This window comes from Bradysia coprophila, unplaced genomic scaffold (genome assembly GCF_014529535.1).
Source record: "Bradysia coprophila strain Holo2 unplaced genomic scaffold, BU_Bcop_v1 contig_138, whole genome shotgun sequence".
In the NCBI taxonomy this organism is placed as follows: Eukaryota; Metazoa; Arthropoda; class Insecta; order Diptera; family Sciaridae; genus Bradysia; species Bradysia coprophila.
In genome coordinates, this window is record NW_023503409.1 from 2043386 (window position 1) to 2065522 (window position 22137).

The 22137-nt window shown below is 32.7% G+C and overlaps 1 protein-coding gene across 3 annotated transcripts; it reads right to left on the reverse strand.

The window, feature by feature from the left end:
* Positions 1-1974: 1974 nt before the first annotated feature.
* LOC119073393 (TRPL translocation defect protein 14) lies at positions 1975-21245 on the reverse strand. 3 transcript variants are annotated; one of them, XM_037178820.1, is made up of 11 exons: positions 20827-21214; positions 19188-19255; positions 17533-17570; positions 16003-16040; positions 12695-12802; positions 8234-8362; positions 8017-8153; positions 7737-7950; positions 7119-7446; positions 6864-7045; positions 1975-4496 (listed from the first exon to the last, which is right to left on the reverse strand). In XM_037178820.1, exons 1-11 carry the CDS (start codon positions 20873-20875, stop codon positions 4435-4437), a joined length of 1353 nt encoding a protein of 450 aa, XP_037034715.1. In that variant the 5' UTR covers positions 20876-21214; the 3' UTR covers positions 1975-4434. The 3 variants fall into 3 exon arrangements, with proteins under 3 accessions (XP_037034715.1, XP_037034716.1, XP_037034717.1); XM_037178821.1 differs by lacking the exon at positions 12695-12802 and having other exon boundaries at positions 20827-21220; XM_037178822.1 differs by lacking the exons at positions 12695-12802; positions 17533-17570 and having other exon boundaries at positions 20827-21245.
* Positions 21246-22137: the final 892 nt, after the last annotated feature.

The window sequence follows — 22137 nt, forward strand, 5'->3', positions numbered from 1 at the left end:
ACTAATTTGAAGGAATTTTTATAAAAGCTTATAATTTCGGAGTTATGAGCGTGTTAAGCTATTGAGCTATGGAACCTATAACTCGGAAAATATGGCAGATAGAAAGTTCGTTTAAAAGACAAATTTATAGAGTTTCAGATTTCATTCGACACGTGTTTCATGGTTTTCCTAAAAAGTCGTCTATTTGGGAGCTATGAGCGTTTTAAGTGCGAGCTATGTCAGCCATAACTCGGAAAATACGGCAGATGGAAACCTCGTGTAAAAGACAAAGTTATAGAGTTTCAGATTCTAGTCGATACGTGTTTCATGGTTTTCCGAAAAAATCGTCTATTTGGGAGCTATGAGCGTTTTAAGTGCGAGCTATGTCAGCCATAACTCGGAAAATACGGCAGGTGGAAACTTCGTGTAAAAGACAAAGTTATAGAGTTTTAGATTCTAGTCGCTGCGTGTTTTATGGTTTCCCTAAAAAGTCGCTTATTTTGGAGATATGGGCGTTTTAAGTGCGAGCTATGTCAGCCATAACTCGGAAAATACGGCAGATGGAAACCTCGTGTAAAAGACAAAGTTATAGAGTTTTAGATTCTAGTCGATACGTGTTTCCTAAAAAGTCGTCTGTTTGGGAGCTATGAGCGTTTTAAGTGCCTCAAATTTTCAATTTTTCTCAAAATTTTCGATTTTCGTCAAATTTTTGAATTTAGTAATATTTTCGATTTTCGTCAAATGAAAGCTGAAAGGTAGAGATGAAAGAGAAAGTTATACAGTTTTGTAAGAAGAATATTTTCGTTCGAACTGCACAATATTATTGTTTATTATCTGCGACCAAATTCTAAAAAATCTAAACTTACAAACGAGCTGATATCGCCCAAAACCACTTACAGTGGAGGTGTGACGCAAGTCCTGTTATCCACTTACAAAAGAACTGATATCGGTGTAGGTGACGCTTACAGATATGCGTCACAAATGGCAGCTGATGAGGAAAGCATGCGAAAGTTTTATCAACAAAAATTTTACCCAAAAAATTTTAGGAAGAAAATTATAACAAAAAAAAATTTGCGTCACAAGTGGCAAATGTTGAGAAAGGAAATTTTTATAGTTGTGAAATATATTGCTTTAAAGAATGGAATTCAAATGGAAGAAAGCCGAATCATCCGCCACTTTTTGACGCAAATTTTTTTCGTTATAATTTTCTTGCTAAAATTTTTCGGGTAAAATTTTTGTTGATAAAACTTCCGCATGCTTTCCTCATCAGCTGCCATTGGTGACGCATATCTTTTTGCGTGTAGAATCTGTAAGCGTCACCTACACCGATATCAGTTCTTTTGTAAGTGGATAACAGGACTTGCGTCACACCTCCACTGTAAGTGGTTTTACCAACACCCGACATTTTTGTAAGTGGTTTGTGCAAAATGATTTCTCGGTGAATTTCATCTCATAATTTCTCTATCCTTTAACTCTATTATATAACTCGCGTGCGTGTAACTATTCCACCCGTATAAACAAGTTTAAGCAGTTTTGACTGTATGAGTGGGTCATCTGAAACATCTGAAGCAAATTCCTATCGAAATTCCACAGACCGTATAAGATTTTTTTTTGTGGACTTTTTGTCTTTAAAGTTCAGATTGCCGACTCAGTATCTCGCTTCACAACAAATTTTACTTTTCAATTATACATGAGGTAACAGGTAACCCAATTGTTGTTGTTCCCTCGCCGACGTCAAACTATGTCACTGACATTCTCGTAACGGTTAAAGTTGACAAAATTATCTTGCATTCGGGGAAGATCTTTGCATTATTCAAGCCCTCATCGTCTCCTCTTTTTGTGCGTCACACTTTTATCACAAAAAATTTTCGTTCAGCAGGTCAAAATGAAACATTCGTTCAAGGTTATTTTAAAATTTTATTTGAATTTCAGTGGTTTTCTTTTCTTTTTAAAACAGTTTGATTATTTACATTGTTTTTTTGTTTTGTTTTCTTCTTTTCTTTCATGATATTTAGAGGTACATTGTAAAAATATATTTCTTTTTCACTTATTCATTTTTCTGTGTTTCATGATTTTTTTAATGAAATTTTTCTGGTTTTTTTTCGGATCAACGGAAAATGAAAGAGAAATAATAGAAAGATTAAAACAACAACGAATAAACTATAGAGCGGACTCAATGAAGACATGTAAATATCTAAATAACATCGAATTTAAGTACAGTGTGGTGGTTATGTTTTTGAATTTTGTTAAGTCCTTTCTCTATTTATACAATATATATATACTGACCACATTCACAAAAATTTAATATTCCACTCAAAATTTTGTGTGTAAAACATTTAAGTCTCCTAAATTCATAAAGTTCAAAAGCAAAGGTAAAATTAAAATTCAGTTAAGTGTTTCGCTTCATTATCCAATTTCTTAAAAAATAATACACGTTTCTCATGAGCTTAAAATTATATGCACAAATATTATAATGAAGGCAAGTGTTTAAATAAAGTTTCGTTTTTAAGTACAAATTTCCTTCTTATCTTCTTTTTTTGGTTCCCGATGGTATAATTGTATTCTTTGGCACAAAATTTTTGAGGAACCAACTCACCAATGCTCTTCAAAGCATTGTCAAATTTTTAACAAAGAATCCGAGACAAGTCTTTGTGAGATTTTTGAATTGCTCAATCAATGTAAACAATGCATTGATAAATAGGTTCCACCAAAATTTAGTGTAGTCGTATTGTGCATCTTTCAAATTTTTTGATAAATTTCGTCTGATTTTTGTTCCATCTTTTCAGCTGTTAAATTACATCAAAATGGTTGTGTAAATTTCATCGGAAAAACAATGTTAGCAAAAGAAATGTTTAGCAGCAAAAGCATTTTCAAAATAACGCGTTCGCCTGTTGTTTCCATTTGATTAAAAATTATTCTTAATGTATTTAAGGTTTAGTATAGCAAAAGGACTAAAGATAGAGATAGATAACGGGGATCATTTCTCGCATCTGTAGTGTTATCTTATATTTTTCGTGGTGAATCCATCCATCCATGTCTTTTCAATTAAAAACTTTTTTCTGTTCAGGTCTTGTTCACATTGCTTTCAAAATAATTTTTTTGTCTCTCGGTTTTTCTTTTTGGACAATTAAAAAACGTCGATTTTATAAAAACAATTTTTTTTTATATAAAAAGCATTGTAGAATGCAATGATATTTAATAGAGTTACCATACTACAGGTCTAGCCTTTTCCGTTCACTTAAGTTTTTTGTTTGTTTTAAAAAAAAGTTCATAGCCACAAGATTGGATGATATTTAATGAATTTACAAGTCTAATATTCGGTTTAGTTTCAAATTCGAATTAAATTTAACATTTATCGGATTTATAAGCTTTCACTTCGATAGAACTATCTCTTTCTCTCTTTTAAACTCAATTATTTCTTCATTGATAGCAGTATTCGAGTGAACTTTCGCTCAACTTGTTTATTATTTATGGTTTAATTAAAGCTGACAGCCCCTAATGCTAAAACACAATATTTTCGGTCTATAGTGAGAAGTGCTTCCCTTTTAGGTAATGGCGATTTAATCAACTAATGTCGAGATATTTGCATCTGCATTAACAAGAAGAGCGGCAGCTTGTTGAGGTTTTGTTAATTTATGTCGGTCGTTCTGGCTAATTTACACAGACGGAAGATGAATTGTTTTAACTTCAAAATTCAAATTTTTGATTTGCATCGCTAAAAGTCTGAGTTTTTTTTTCTTGTTTTGCATTAATTCAAACACTAAACATGGAAGCAATTTTACGGTTAAATTTTGTCGGTAATTTTTTAGTGACATTTTCCTAAACAGGATGCATATTATTTTTACGTGGAAAACTGACATTAATATGAGTTTCTTGAACATTGAAATGACTTTAGAATTTCTATTAATTTGATGAGTTTAATCAAAAATCTTAGTTTCGAGAATATCTCTCTAACAATTTGACTGAATTGTTCTAATTAAATACGAACGTTTATTTAAGTGGTATTTCCGCTAAAATTTCTTTGCATTAAACTACATTTATTTTAATTATTTTTTTCTCTTGTTTTGTTTTTGTTTGGAGAAATTCTAAATTTACTTTTCTCATTTTGATTTTATTTAAGTACAGTACATCAATGTAAACTTTTATCTTTCCATTTTTGAATTCATTAAATTTCTCATAGGATTCATGTTGTAAATTTATGATCTAAAACATCGGACTACAACGAGTGGGTAAAAGACATTTAAAGTTTTGAGATAGTCAAAAAAAAATGGTAACTAAAAATTTTATTTTCGAAATTTAATAATTTTTTTTCCACCAATTTTAAGTAACATCAAAACCAAAATAATAAACAAAAAAAATCTTTTTCTAATATTTCTTTCTAAATCTTTTTTTTTAAAGCCAATTGAGTTCAAAATTGGACTGATGACTTATGTGTAAATAATACAAATTTTGCTCTCACGCCTTTCCATTAATAATTTTCGCGCAACCATTTGTCACGACCGCATCATCTTTAGTGTCTGAAATAAAAATTCATGTTTTTCTTTGAGTTGAAATGGGAGCCAAAAAACGATGTGGAAGCGAAATCCATATTCGTCACACAATAAAGGAACTCAAACTTCCATAGATACCAAAGTGCAAAGTAATTCATTTCAATCGTCTTTATTTCATTTAAATTTTCGTAACATAACTGAATTAAGTTTGTGAAAAACAATGACCAGATATCGTGACCTGATAGTATAGCCCCATCTCTTACAATCAATCTTTATTTTTGAGAAGAAAATAGATTCGACCGATTTTGAATATCCTCTTTTTTGCTGAAGCGGTACTAGTGAAATTGTGGAAGTAATTACGGGAATGAGCAAAATCAGTCGAAAATATGGAAGATAAGGTGTATGTTAAACGTTTTTGAAAGTTCATTGGCATCTACCGTGAATGTCTCGCTCTCAATTGGTATCTTTGCAATTGAGCGAAAAAGCAAGACACTACGGTACCATTGTCAGTAATTCAGTCCATTTTTGACTCTGGTTTTCATCGAGTCGATACGATCCCACAGTGATCGTTATTTGTGGTTTTGATTTTTGGTTCTCAGCAATAAAAACATAGATCAACAAACTAAAAATTGCAAGGGCGGCGAAGAAACTAAAACTAAAACAACACCAGCGTTCACAGTATAAACACTTGGACCATATTTTAAGAATTAATTACTAAAATCGACAATAAAGATATTCGCTACAAAATATAGCAATGTACACTGGAAGTGGGTATGGAGTTAGTAGTTTAAGCAAGATAAATGAAGTTACTATTCGATAGCTGTTGCATGTTTACACAGATTTATTCGAAGTTTGCAAGAAAGGCCAAATTCAGATAATACATTTTTCAAAATTGAAGATGAGCAATTTACGCACAACCAAATTCGTATGCAAACAAATCGCGTTCCAAACGATCTAGCCAGTTTATTGAAAAAAAAAAGCTAAATTAGTTATGCTTCGTTCACCTGACCAAATACAAAATGAAGAGCGTGCGCAAACATTGACAATACGATCATTATCGATATAAAAAAAGGTAATTTGTGTATAAAATTTAGTAGTCGTCGATACGGTTAGACAAAATGAGGTGGTTGTACTTATTGCTCATTGTGAAATTTAGTGTTGCTCAACAAAATGGCATTCGAATGCCCGCTGAATGGGAACCTCATGAAAGAACATTCTTATGTTGGCCGCAATCAGAAAAAATTTGGACGAGAAAACTGCTGCCCGAGGTAAGAAAAGACGTAGCACGAATAGCGAACGCTATCGTAGACTTCGAACCAGTTGTAATGCTGTGTGATCCACGACAAACCGGATCGGCTCGACGTTTATTGGATGAGCGAGTAACTATTGTAGAAATGGAAGTAGACGATTTGTGGGCACGAGACACGTTACCGGTGTTTGTAGAAAAAAACAACAGCAGTTTGATGGGAGTGTTATTTAACTTCAATGGCTGGGGCAACAAACAAGTTCATCAAAATGACGCGCTGGTGGCGGAGAAAGTGGTACAAAAAAACGGTATTGAATACCTAAGAGCAAAAATAATTGCCGAAGGCGGCTCTTTTGAAACAGATGGAAGGGGAACGCTGCTAGTAACAGAGAGTTCACTCGTTAATACAAACAGAAATGTCGAATCGAAAGAAGCAATCGAAGAAGAATTGAAGCGAGTCCTAGGTGTGCGAAAAGTCATCTGGTTTAAGGGAGTCAGAAATCAAGACATTACAGACGCTCATGTTGACTGCCTGGTTAGATTCGTTAAACCGGGAACAGTAATCTTAAATCGCTCATTTCCAGGAGAGAAACCCGACGTTTGGTCCGCTTCTTCTGACGAGGCTCTACAGGTTCTACGAAGTTCTACCGATGCAGATGGCAATCCATTCGAAATCGTCGAATTATTCGAGCCAGATCCAGACGAGATTATCATTAAAGGGAACGAAGACACGTTTCTGTCGTCGTATGTCAACTTCCTAATTGGTAATGGATTTGTCATTGTTCCGCGGTTTGGTGATGGAAGGGCGGATATGAAAGCCCAAACGACACTTCAAAAATTGTTCCCCGGAAGAGAAATTGTTCCAGTGCGGATTAGTGCTTTGGCATCTGGTGGAGGTGGCATTCACTGTGCTACTCATGAACAACCCGCAATTTAAGCCGTAAGAATGAATTTGTACACATGGTGTAATCAGATGAATAAAGAGCTTTTCTTTCAGTTGTTCATTGACTTTAAAATCCTTCACTTCCAATATAAATTTACAGTTTTCAATATCTGGTAGACCAGTCTTCGTATATTTTACTGACATAATTTTGGATTTTGTATTTGAAATTAGAAATTTTTTTCGACAAATTGCTGCCATTACTTACCATGCAATGAAAAACAAAATTTTCTGCTTTTACTCCAATCCTCTTTCAGTGACAAATTGAACATTGAATAGTTTGGATTTCCGGTAACTTCTTCGACAATATCCAAAAATTTTGGCAAGCAATTCCTCAAACAATCACCATCTAATGAGGAATACGTTTCCAACAGCATGAGTCCCTTGCATCTGGTTATTTTGAATGAAAAATATTTTAGTCAAACGAAATTCCAGATGAAAATTTAACAAAAAATTGACTTACCGTGGATGACTGGGCTCTTTGTAAATATCTAATTGAAAGTACTGATTGTTGACCAGGAAGCATCTACGCTTTTTGTATATGGTAAAATGAGCGTCATCACTCTGGGCCAATAAATTCATGTAGTCTCGATGGTTCAGTTGCGTTTTGACTTCAACTGACTGACTGTGGACATGCGGTCGACGAATTGTGTGGATATAGGTCCAGTGACCTTGTTGACCACGCTTTCGTAAACGGGCCTGAACTTTTGGTCCGGCTGATTGCAGGTAGTGATGGACAACCTCGAAGTCTTGGAATTCCGGGAAACAAGAGTCAAGTGGGAGACTGGATACTGAAAGATTGTACGATTCATTAGCAAAATACATTGCATTCAATGTGTAAGTTTTAATTAAAATATGAAGAGCGAGAATGGTTTGAGGTTTGTCACAATGTTTAGATTAGATGATGATGATGCGTCCATTCTAACGTGTATAGAAATGATCACTACTGGACAATTGTTGTTGAATGGAATGAATCAATATAAAATCCTTTCATTTAATGAACTTCTCACTGCGAGTGACGGGATGGTTCATGATACAAAACCATAAAGAAAAGAAAAAAAAATATTTACATTTTGTTTACCTAAATATTTCAGTTTACGTGACGTTCGCAATAACCGATCGCCAGTATCAATACCAAGCTTTTGACATACACATTCAATCATCCGATTCATTTTCGTTTCGAAGTCTGTTGAATTGTCGATTACATCAAAATATGGATGTCCTACCCACGCAGCTGCTGATTTGTAGTCTAATTCTTGAGCTAGAGCAACATCTTCTGACCGGCATGCATGCTCCTAGTAGGGTTGAATTTGAATTTGTTAGAAATTACAATTTTACTCTCAAGAAATGGTTAACCGTACCTCGACGGAATAGAAATCTTCAGCACCATTTGCAGCTGAAACCATATGAATAATTTGATTGTATCGATTGTCTCGCAATTCAATGGCATTCCAGTTGTTAGCTGCCATCAATCGTTCCCATTTATCTTTGCATATGTCTAGTATTGCGGACGAAGTTCATAATATTAATTTAGGAAAAAATATTTTTTTTTGCTTTTCCAGTTAATGTTCTACTTACAAGCACTGGCGTCCATAGCTCCGCGATCACATATTATCAAACAGTTTTTCACACTCGATTTTCCCAATTCGAAGTATGTGTTTTCTATTTGAATCATTGTCCGAAGTAGATTTTCTTGAAATTTGAATGCTGTAAATGAAAGTGACTAAGTAAAAAATGTTCTTGATTCTGCGATTAAATGGTTTTTGGCTTCGCACAGCAGATGATTGTGTTGACACTATATAATAACTCACAAAATCATGTTAACCAGCTAGTGACTATAAACATTAAGCCAGTAAATACGAATAGCAAACATTTTGAAAATAGATTTCAGTCATCAGCCTTGTTTCATTACTTTTCAAAACTCATGTCAACGAATCGACACATTGCCCGTCATGTTTTAAAGTTTTTTGAGCGGAAATGTAAGTAACGAGGTGTGTCAGCTTCTGGCAGCACATCATTTCAATTCAATTTTAATGACAATTTCAGATAAAACACCTTCGAATTATAAATTAATTGCCAACTTGTCTACGCGACTCATGCATTACCCTAAACAAGTAATTGAACCTTGGAACCTTCAAAGCTAAATCACAGCTGACGTTTAAGTTTTAGTCTAGTTTACACATGAGTCACGTTACGAGAATTCCCTGATATGACTTTCGAGGACTGTAGTAGGTCGGACCGAGATGTCTCGAAACAGTTTTCCACACAAAGATCCTAGATAATTTATTAAAATTCGTAGAATACATAGATTTATTATTTACCAAGAGCGCCTCAGAAGTCGGTAACTTTTCCGTAAAGAGTAACTTACAGGAAAGACTTACATACTAACCAATTTTACTTGCATTTGTAAAAGTTCGGATGTGTCTTACACATTAGTGGTTCGTAAAGTTTATAAGTAAGTCAATTTGCATACATCCCCCTTTCAGCTGTTTCGCCATTGTTATAACAATGTCAACATTGTTATAACAATGTCAAAACAGTCGAAAGTGATAAAACGAGTGAATGTGTAAAATTGAGATTTGGTGGCTGTACTTACGAACCGTAATGGCTTACCCCCATTGTCTATGTAGCGATATTCAGCTCAATGTAAGTAATTGACCAAATCAAATTCTATAATATGTGAAGATTACGTGCCTATAGTGCTTTTGACCTTCTGTCATATCGTTTTAAAGCTTTTGGGCGCCAGATAGTAGATTTGAGTACTTTTATGGTGAGAATCGTTCGAAATTTGTGTTATTTTATTTATTGTTACAAGATGAAATTTGACCTAAATGTAACGCGTAGTGAGAACTGTCGAGTGACATAATATCACATCTTTCAATAGCCATCCGCTACAAGTTACATTCACATTTAGAAACAAATTAAACAACACAAATATCACACGGCAAAATCGTTCATAAAAGAATTCAAGTTGTAAGATTTGATGCCAAACTTTTGCACCATATGATAGAAAATTCAACCAACTAGAGATGTGGATTTAATTTACAGTTGATTAAGTCGGCTTATGGATTTCATTTTATATTATGACGAAATTACTTCTCATCGAATGATACAACGAGTCATCAATAAAAAATATATTTTCCATGAGAAACAATATTCTCAATTAATCTAAATTCCTTATTTTTTCAGTTCTCGATGTATAAAAAAAGTTGCATCAATTCATGAATTATAATGTTAAAATGAGACTGAATCTTTTCTTCTTTTCTATGCTATGCATCCATTTTATGTACAGCGTCACAAACATAGTGCTTATCTCACCCACCGCAGATATTACGTAAAAGCCATTAAATTCTAGTTCATCATTGCGCTGTAAAATCCATTTATCATATAATATCTATCACATATAGCTCGATACAATTTGTCACAACCTTGAACTTTTTCAGTTGCATATCTCGTTAAATGAAAAGGGAAAAAAAACGAAATAAAGAAAAACGAAACTTTGTTGCACACTGTCGACACCACTTTTCATTGAAAGTTTTCTCTTATGTGTCAGTTTGTATGTCTAGTTTTCTTTTTCAGTTTGCAGTTTTAAAAGTCTCTGTTTGAGAAATTGTAGTTTGATATAGTCGATTTCCTAGTTGGTCACATAGTTGTTGCTACATCTTGTGAAGGTCATTTGATTTTAACCAGAAACTAAATCATACACTGAGCATGAGCATATTTATATATAAAATGTATGGATGGACTGGTTGCAATTTTGTTGAAATTATTATAAAGGAAAAAAGAGTGCCTATTCGCAGCAACGTAAATAAACAAAAAAAATGGATTTTTTCATATCCAACAAAATTACGATGGTCGTCACATGTTAATTTAGTCATATCATTAAGTAATCTATTTATAAACAACAAAGTCAAATCTTTGTTATTATTATTGAAGATAAAAAGTCTGATAAGAGATAACGTGGCGTGTGACTACGTTGAAAACGAAACAGGTTGTATTTTAAATGCATATCCAGACCTTGAAACATCCGGGGTGACTTTATAAAAAATCAATAACTAATAATCGGGTAAATGTAATGTTGAATGAATATTATACAATGGCAGCATCAAATATTGTGAAACTGGAATGCATTTCCGAGCAATTTAAAATTGGTTATAGCTATATGGTTAATGCGAGCTTATGCAATGTAGAGAGATGTATGCTGTAAGCGCTAGAGTATTGTTGATTTGAAAATAAAAGAGAATTGATTGCATTACCGTGAAATGAAATCAAATTAAGTTGAAAAATGCAATGTTTTGATGGGAAAAGAGCATAGTAAGTGCAGTTATGCTGCACAAACAAAATTAAAAGTTTTTCAGTTTGAATTATTAAATTACAAGAGTAGATCACGTCATATTCCTGGTAATCAAATTTTTGCGACATTTTGCTACTAGTACGGCCTTACATTAGAGGTCACCCGGTAGATTTTGTTGGAATTGTTGACAAATTTATTGCGCTAATCAGAGAAAAAGTGTTCTTGTAATTGCCAGATTACGTAATCACGAAACCAATCAAAATAGCAATTATCATTGAAATCTATCTCATAAAAATGTTTAAAATGTCCTGATAACATCATTCAAAAACGTGTCCATAAAAGGCATGGTGCTAAAAAATCGCTAACATTGTAACTAGATCTCATAAATACTTAAGCCGAAAATAAAAGTGAAAACAAGTCACATAAGCAAAAGAGTTATTTGTCATTTTATTGTGTAAATGTTCGGGTTTCAGCGAACAACAATCTGGTCATCTTCCTCATTTTAGGTTAATTTAATTTTAATGAAACTTAGTCCTGCCAAAAACGTATTGCCTGAGGGAAAGCGTTGAATAAAAAAAGAAAAACAAAAATTCGCATATATCATTTCAAGCGTATACGCGTATACACAAGCAGCAGCTCGAACGGAAAAGCCACGTGAATTTTTTGGCACAACACTGACCATGTACAGTCAACAATCTATTTTTACGCGCTCAGATTATAATGTGTTTTATTAGTAGCATGGCATGCGTATAGCACAACCGATTTACTCGTACAGAAAATGTGTAAGTCATCTCAGTATATGTTTTGGTAGAGATGTTACCTACATTAATTCTCTACTCGTGTGTTATACATCGATTGTCTGTTTTTTTCTTATTCTTCTTCTAGCGATAATTTAAAATTAATTCTTCAATGGCGGGACATTTAGGTTTATTTATGTTTGAAAATGCGTGAAAATTTGTGTATACAACGCCAATATGACATTGTGTACTTTTCGCGTCGATATCTGGGCCATGGGCGAACGTTGATTTTAAGGAATATATACAAGAGGGAACATTAGTATTTTCGGTGCAAGTTTTTAAACTTGAACAAAGCTCATTTTAGCTAAAGAATAATATTTGATTCAAAAGAATAAAAATCAAAATTATGTGTACACCTTCAGCCAAACCTACTAAATCGACCAATCACGAGAAAATCTAAATATAGACGATTCACGTCATGCATCACAAGACATAGATAACCAGTTGATGTATTCTGTTCAGTATATTATTTTGGTTTGAAATGAATATTTTCATTTACACAAAATACACTACGCCGTAATTGTGGGAATGCATTTGCGATATTATGATACTAGAAGGAGCATTTATACTAAATGAAAGTCTCCATCAATGGAAGGACATAAGTATATCGATAATATTGGTTGATTGGCATTGATGATGTTTACAATGTCAATGTCAATTACTTGATTACTTTTCCAAGCTTTCGCCATTAGCTTTTCATTTTTTTTGCTCTCCCTGAAGACTGAACTCAGTCATTCAAACACAGTTGTATGCGAACCTCAGTATGGTTGTTTGTAAATTAATAGACCAACGAAAGCAAACAACAACAACATTGACAAACAACAGTAATAAAACGATTTTAGTAAACGAAACGCACGCATCAATTCTTAGTTACTTCAACAAAATGGGGCCTCAAGACTTGGCAGTTTTTTTTTGTTGATTGTTTTTTGTTTTTAACTTTAAACTTACCATCGCTGCTTGGCTTATCAGCCGCAGCTGCTAAACGTGCGATCAGATCAACACTGGGTTTTTTGGCCCCATTTTGAATTCGGATGCATGGTCGCTTAGTGGAACTAGCTAAATTAAGATAAAACGTAAGAAAAATGTGCAAAAGAAAATGTAAAATAATAAGAACAAAAAAGCCAAGAAAAACTGTAATTATCTAATTGCAAGACAATGTTGTTGTTTTCGTTTCAGTTTTACAATTGAATAATTGATTGGGGGTTGATTAGAACAAGCCGATAAACCGATATAAAATGTATTGCTCTTCTGTTAACAAAATTGAAGGAAGAATGGTTACTTGAGCGACTACGTTATCACAAAATTAGTTGATTCGTCGTTTTATTGAAGATTTAATAACGTTCGCAATACTCAATGGAATATATAAGTACATTGGGTTGAGCATACACCATGTGATGGCATAAACATAAAAAGTAAAACTTCGCAAATAAAATCTCACTAACAATACCATTCATTGATTAAATTATCAATATGTTAACTAATCGGAAATGTTATCAACAAATAAATAAACTTTTCGCACATCGGCGTCATGTAAGCATCAGTCATATTTTGACTAGAAATTAATGTTCTGAACAGACTTGAACCGATCGTTGGTAGACAGGCTGATTCTGATTAAAGTCATATGGTAGATGGTGAATGAGGATACACACAAATCGATCTTATGTAGCTGCAGGATTTTAAATATTTTCTGAACTACAGTCATTTCGATTGTAGGAGGTCGTCAAAAGCCGTACCATTTACATTTAATATCGCATTGATAGGTCGTAGCGTTACAAAGAAATGGAATGTTAGGAAGAAGTTGAATTTTTAATAATGTGTTGTCGTACAGTGTAGTCTCCGAAAGAATGTGCTCGCACGTGCCTTATTTCACATCTCTACCTTAACAGTGAAATACGAAAATAAATTTTAATGTTCAGATAACCTGCTAGAACTTTTCTATTCAAAGATCAAATATTTTTTTTCTATTTTTACCTTAAACTTAAATCAGTCCATTTGAAAAGTCGATTTTTCCGCGCTCAAAAACCTTGTAGATATTTAAAGTTGCTAACAATGTTTTCCGTACTATTGGATTGGATTTATGTATAGTATGATTGAATCGAATGTCAACGTTTTTTTTATATATAAATAGACTCAGGAATTTATCGAGTATAATTGGTCTTATAATGGTAATTTGAAGCACTTGTAATGTTTTTAAAGCATAATAAAATTGGCCTGTAATTTAATTTTGCCTGAGTGCAAAACAAAGTTTTGATTTATGAACATTTAAGGCATCCATTCTGTGCACAATTGGATTATTTTCGACATTTTCAGACATTTAACTCATCATTTTGAGACATTAATCGAAAAACATTTTTTTTACAAAATATTTCAATGTGTTCCGTAAGTACCTTTGCATGATAAATTTTTATCTAATTATTTGTTTTGTGTAGAAAACGTTGCTTTGCAAATTAATTAAATTCTTTTTTTTTTCGCACAAATCGCTCAGAATTATTTATTGTGTGACGATTGTTCTGCTTAATCTAATTTAGTTTCACGGCTTGATAAAAGCTTAAACGACCTCTCGTTCACATCGCACTGAGTTATTTATGTATTGTGATTACTTCTGTTCATACTCAAACACTATAGGTAGGTATGTCTCTATGAATGTATTTATTGAACAGAAACGCTCTATCAGAAACCAATTTATTCAACAGTTGTATTATTGAACTTGACTTTGAGAAAATTATGTTGCTGCTGTGAAGGTATGGCTGTCGGTGTTACATTGAAAATGTTAAGTTTTCACGGAAATGACGGTGGGCTGTGGGGATGTTTATAGGAAATGAGATGTTCACCATATTCAACAATTAAACGAAAAAAAAATCGAAAATGATTCTGATGTTTATATCGATTATTTTTAGGTGGTTTAATGTAAAAATGTATAAAATATGCATAAAGCGCTATATAGCAGGAAATCACATAATAACAAAATTATAAAATTTTCTATTAGAACAACGACTGCTCGTTGAACGATCAGATACGATAAAATCAATTTAATTTTCAATAATTACAGCATTGTGTCATCATTTACGACTCTAATGTGACACAAATCGTTCCTGATATGCCAATCATATATTTTGAAAATGTAGAACGTCGACCGACATGCAAAAAGAAAATTCAAGATACAACTTGGTAGTGCAAATGATGCCCTACTACAACAACTACTACTACTACTTACATGTGTAAGTAGTTCAGAAGTTTGAAGTGAATATAAGTATTGTTCACCGAAGAAATGAATTGGTCGGGAATGTGGTTTATAAGTGAGCGATAGTTTAATGATAATAAAGTAGAAGTAATAATTGTAAGTCATAAATTTGGTCAACGTAAAGTGCATTGCACGCAGCAGTCACCTAATTTCTAATCGATTTATTTTTTCACCGATTAACCTGCTCAACATTTATGAATATATTTTCATTTGTATCGAATGTTGACGATGTTGACTCCTCTATGAATTTACAAACGAAATCGAACGAATTAAACGATAGTATCGTTTGTTGTGTGTATGGTTATTTCAGGTTAAATATTTAAACTGATAATCAATTAATATTACATTTTGTCATGATGACATTAACAATAAATTATTAAAATTCATTGAAGCACGAAACGGAATTACAATCGAATTTGTTCGAACAATATAAAATCGAAAACATTTTCTTTATGAACTTTCAACGGTTTATGGTTAGGCACCTCAAAGTAGATATTGCGTTTCACACGCAAATATGCGATATTTTACTTAAATATCAACAAAATATCAAATTTAATGAAATTTTATGAAATAAGAAATTTAAGGACAAAAGTTTTTTTTTATTTTGTAAACGAAAGGTAAATATTGTTTTCGAGGGAAAACTGTCATTTATTGGATTAAATTGATGTCTCCTGGTTGTATAGTTGAACGTTCGTTGGTATAATAAATTGTATGGAACAAGAACTAGATAATAAATAAATTATGAAGCTCGATTATTTTCTGCCAAGTCCACCCACAAACCAATAAAATGTATTTAATCTGACCTTCAACTTAAACAGACTATTAAAAACTGTATACAACATAACACAGAGCTTATTAAATTAGTTATTTTGGCTCTAAATTCGAACGCAGCGATAAAATTGTAAGTTTATTCATTAAAACTCTAATTAAGTCGAACAAAACCATCATAAGAAGCACAGAAACCATTTGTGTGACAAAACATTTTTTTTTTTAAATAAAATTTCTATATTCTCACCTTCATCGGCTGTCAGGTCGGAGAATTTTATACCACCACTGCAAAAGAATAGCTCTGTCAATCGTGTCTTTAAAACGCATTATAAACTAAAGTCAAATTAAAACAAAAAAGTGTAACAAAAAATTTGAATTGAGTGTTGTAATTTAGAACGAGAGACGTTCCTATTTTAGCATTTCAAACGTTTCGAAAAAGTTTAGCACAAGCACATCATTACGTTCTGCTTTCTTGTAGGACTTTATACAGAGATTTTTCCTAACAATTGTCGGTACTTTTTTCAATCGAGTTGAAAAATGAAATGTCCCAAAAATATACATATCCTCTCAATGGTATCTCACGCTCAATAAGATGACTGACATATCTATTTTCTCATTCTTCCTGACTTGCTGATCAATTTCCTTTTAAAGAAACTGGTAACTGGAAGATAAAAGTACTGTGTATGTAAACTTTCAGCATTTTGTTATTCAATTACTTCGTCACAACAAAAGGAAAAAAAATCAAAAATAAATATTGCATGAATAAGGCTTCAAAATATAATATCACCGCACACAGCTGATAAAAGCTGAGCATTTTATTTTATTTTTACAGAAATGGAAACATTGTAATCTGAGAAAATAATTTATGCTCATTCAGACAATGTACAATGCAGTCGTGTTAAGAAGTATGTTGTGCTGAGCAGTCATGTAAACTTGAGTCGATAATAAATTCATAGAACCTATACTGAATTGGACATATATTCGGATGAACTAAATTGAGAATGCAATTCTATTCTCTACAGGATTATCATGGGAATTTAAACTTTTGCGTTTTTTGAAATTGTACAATGTGACTCTTGAGAAAGGAAATAAAAACAACCAGATTTCTGGCTGTGCAAAAATTTATAATATTTGGGTCATGTCAATATCACAGCCAATTAAAACTTTATTCCAACTAATTTAAATTAATAAGGGACAGAGGACAGCGATTGAAATGTATAATGATTATGGTAACCTGTGACCTGTTTGAATAAAGAACTTTTGACCGGTTTGGATAAAGAACTTTTTGTAAAAAAAAAACTTTTTCGAAACGAATGTTACAAGTTAGCTAAAACTTCAAATTAAAGCAAAATTATTTGAAACTAGAGTCTTCCTTCAAAAGTAATTAAAAATAAAATTTATTGAATTAAGTTACCGAATGTTTATGAGAAATGTTACTATTTCAAATGATAACATTTAGCAACCAGTATATTGGCAAAATAATAACAGTGGTTTAGTGTTCCCAACGGCAAAAAATATAAATGCGACAGCAATTCTAAAACTGTACTCTTCGCATGAAATCGCTGAGATGTCGCTATGTACTGTCAAACCGACGAAAATGTTTAATTGAATTTGTTCCGTAGAAACATTTCTCATAAATACCGGATGGATGGTAGTACGAAGGCAACTTTTTCTCTGACAAACAAATTTAATTGAAATAAAAAAATTTGAATTGCAAAAAACAAAATTCAAAATTTTGTCATAATTCACATATAATGCCGTTGAAAATGGCATTTACCTTAGCAGTACTGTGGCCGTTTCAGGCACTCGGAAAACCTGTAAAAATTTGTATAAATCGAAGATTCTATTTTTTTTTTCGTTTCGTTTCAAATTGCCAATGAATACATAACAATGATAACATTCAATTACAATGTCTGTCTGATGAATAAAATATTTTTTTTAAATAAATTTTAAACGCTTAACGGAAGTCGTTTCATTCTCAATTTCCGATTTTAATTGGTCGAAGTGTAAGAAGAAGAACCAACGGATCAGAGAAATCATATTATTGACATAGTAATTCGATCTCTGTTTACGTACGTCTACATGTTTGTGGAGTTGGGTCGAATGTTTATGATGTTCTTGCAAATAATAATCAAAAATGTTATTGAGCTCTAACAGTTATGGAATCGGTAGCCAGTTTTATTTCAATCATATACTTCGCATGGATCAGACACATACTGATGAGGTCATGTGATAGTTAATTCTAGTTCAAGATATTACTTTTCAAAGAACCGACTTTTTGAAATTGCGATCAAACGAAATTAAATTCTCAATTTTATTCCATACAATTCACTATCAATTATATGCAGCGGCAGCGACCCGTTTTCGCTGAAATTAATACAAACTGTTGCAAATACAAAGAAAGAATAGACCGAGAGCGTGTATGCCACATTATGACGTTACCCGATTTGAAAAATAATTTCAATACAACTTTAGGCTCTGAACGTTAGGATTTGTGTCTTTTTCTTGATATTTTTAAATAAGTCTTTTGTTACAGTTAGAGGCAGTGAAATATGCGTATGAATTTGCTTCAGCTGTTTTTCAGCTGATCCACACAAATAATAAAAACTTAGGAATCTTAATAAGGTTTTACCCTTACCACGCGCGTGCGTGTAGCAGCATCAACCGAATAAACAAGTATAAACGGTTTTGATCGTATATGTGGATCAGCTGAAATAGCTGAAGCAAATTCATGATGAAATTTTACAGCATCTGTAAGAGGCTTGTCACGAGGGCGATTGTTCTGGACAAATTGAATTTTCGAACTTTAAGCATGTTTGGCAAAAAAAAGGCATGACGTCAACTTGGACTTTCTGTGATGTGTGACTGCTCAGAGCTTTTATGAAACCTTGGCTTAATAAGGATCAGATAACTAGGCTCTCAGTCTACTAACTAAGCATTAATGACTGTATTGTTTGTTGTAGCAAATGTTAATTGAAATAATGATCGGAAAGAAACACGCAACCGAAGAATTTTGTCTGGAAATTTTCTATTCAAAATGAATTGTCATGTAATTGTTTGCCGTTTAACTAAACAAACTTGTGGGCACACGGAAAATGTACACGCTAATTTAATAGACTTTTCTGAAACGAAAATTTAAAAAAAAAAAACTAAAAATTGCTGGGTTAGCATGAAGAAAATATCTGCAAAAACAGTGCGATTGACGATCCAATTTTCGATTCGAAAATAAACAACTCGTATGAAGCGTATGAAGAAACTAGGAAATTAATTCATTTTGTCCGTTAATGTATTCAATGTAATTTGAATTATAACATTTTAATCATCTACCATATCTAATTCTATTATCTATCTATTGTATAACAATAAGAACGATAGATAATATTCAAACGATTCATCTATAGATTGACTAATTTATATTGTCATAATGCTCACCTTCCATCCGAGATTCTCAAAGAAAGTGCTTATTCGTGCCTGACCGGTTGTTTTACCGCCACAAGGACCTGTTAAATGATAACAAAGAAACGGTTGTTAAATGAATGAAATGACATAACACCAAATTCTAATGAAACATTTTAACTTTTGTTAAAACATTCTTACATCCGTTGATCTTAGATGGAGTGGTTCAGATATATGAATATCGCCGGCTACGTTTATTTACTCTCAACGCGAGGTAAGGTTAAATTTACTTGCCGGTTTCAAATATTTACGTATATTCTTTGAGTAAAATTCTTACATTTCTAAAAGATGAAAATAAAAATGATGAAAATTGTTTCTTGTGTGATGGTTGAGTTAACCTTAAGCTTGGGTTAACAATATTTCACACAAAGAGGACAATGACCACAGATATGTAATGTACTATTAATCTGTAACAGTCTCTCAAAACGAATGGAAATTTACCAGGAATTGGTTTAGTGAGTAAATTCAAGAGTTTTTTTTTGTGATCATAACAGAGACAAATGTATAAGAAACAACAGGTCAAAGTAAATATTGGCGCGTGTGAGTTTTTTTTGTGAATAAATGTAGTGAAATGAGAAACTAAACTTGAAATCATGAAATTTCTGGAAATGAAAAGGTTGAACAGGTTTCGTTTTTTTTTTTGCAGACATTATACAAGTTGTACGAGAACAAAATATTTACGAATTTTATAGTTCCAAATATTTGTCCAGGTGTTGATCAATTTATCTTCCGAATCGGTCATGTGATGTTTAGTGATGTCATTGTAGTTGGTAATATGATCCAAATGTCGAAGTTCTAAGTTAACGATGGGAAAATGATTGTAACGTAATGTTAAAAATATTGGCTCTGATGTCGAAAAACGAAAACAGTTACGAAGCTTAATTTTATCCTATTTATCAAATAGCACAGAACTTCAAATTGATCTAAAGTTTTGAAAATCAAAACTGACCACAAGATTAAATAGCTGCCAATGGAGGAATGATCAAATAGTAGAAACGCTGTTCAAACAATCTCACTAATAGATTTCGCAACAGAGTTTTCTGATGACTCAGTCAGATTGTTTCAAAAATCAGAATCAAATAACCTTAGACTAGAAATGGGAAATTCCCCGCCAGTCGGCATTATTTGCTTTGAATTTTTATCAGCCCATTACGTCCTGAGCACAGATAGATATATACTTTTACGATACATAATTTCCATTTCAAATTCTCAGTGATGAAAGAATTTAAAAATTCGGGGAATACATCACAACAATAACAAAAATTATCAACATCCGTAAATGAGTCAACAAATTCTCTAGTGATACAAGCGAGACGACCTTATGTCATCGTAAAAAATTAATGAAAATTGTGATGATAAGCCAGAAAAAAAAATAAATAAAAAATACGTCAGAGGTATCTCCGGTGATGCACTTTTCGCTTGAATGTAGTAGTTTCGTTTACATGAAATGAAAAAAACAGAAACGAAAAACACATGGTTTTGTTGGAAAACTGGTTTATGGAAAATAACCGCGTGGTTCTCTTGCACTTACTCTTGAATTTACTTTTCAGTCAAACGAATGAATGAATGTTTAACAAAAAATGAAAATATTTTAAGTACGAATTTTACTGCTTACCTCCAGTTAAGACTAATTTGTACACTCTGTGCTGTTTTTCCGTTTCCATGATTATTGACAGCTTTCCGAAATTTGATTAATTAAGAATTGATAAATTTAAGAGAAAAAGAAAATTAGGAGGCAAAAATGCTTCTATTGCAAGAAAGCACAGAAAAAAAATATTTTGAACCTTTTCCAAAACAAAAAAACAAAATCAACTGATTCGATACATTTTTACACAAAATAATGACTTAATGTAAACACACTGAAGCAAATAATTATTTGCACTTCTATCAAATGAACTTGTTACTACACATTATTGAAGATTTGTTGATTTTAAGTGAGAAATAATAACTTCAAGACGATTCACAGTCTTCATGGCAAAATCACACAGAGACTGACAAATAAAAAACGTGGTCTGGGGGACACGCAGCGATTTCTTAAAAAGTCATCCCAGTAAACCCAGGCGATTACGCGGCCTATGCTGACATATTGATTTTCATACACTGTCATTAATTTTAGTGCGATAATTTAAATATTTCATTGTACCGATTGTACCACAATTTTTGGTAACAAAATTTGTAATTTCTTGGCACCATTAAATTAACCTTCTCACACTATTGAAAAATGACAAGTGTTTAGTACGGGTAATATCAAGGTAAATATAGTGAGGAGGTAATGCCATATATAACCGAATCAGATGTGCGGTGGCACGAAAGTTCGATACAAACGCCATCTCGTTCCTTTGTTGAAATAAAAAAATGGAATTAAAAGTCGGGCCAACTGTATCTCACAACTGAAAATATTTTTGTGAAATACAAGTAAATCGTAGTCAACCATTTTAAAAAAAGATGTCATTGGCATCGAACTTATGTGCTAGACCGCTCGTCTAAGTGGCATTACCTCCTCACTATATTTACCTTGAGTAATATAACGTCCAAAGAGTTTGCGTGGAAAAATTACATGGGGTCAAACCCCATTCCCGAAAAGGTTTGCTTTCGTCAGATAACTTTTTCTGGAAGGGTGTCACAGCTTTGCATAAGAAATTCGGTTAGCCTGTAGAGGCGCCACAATAGTTTTATTTCAGTTCTTTGCGCTCTATTTTCAGATGCTATAACTTTACGCAGGTTAAATAACAATGAAATGTCATAGCTTTGAAGTTGGCTTGCTAAAAATAGAGCGCTGATATCAGTAATTTTATGATGTACTGCGAAATGTAATAGAATTATACGAAGATTATATACATTTAAGCTTTGTATCCAAACAGCATTTCTCTAAACTTATTGTGTAAGTTTTCTAAGATTATCCACACTAGTTGATTAAAATTTATTT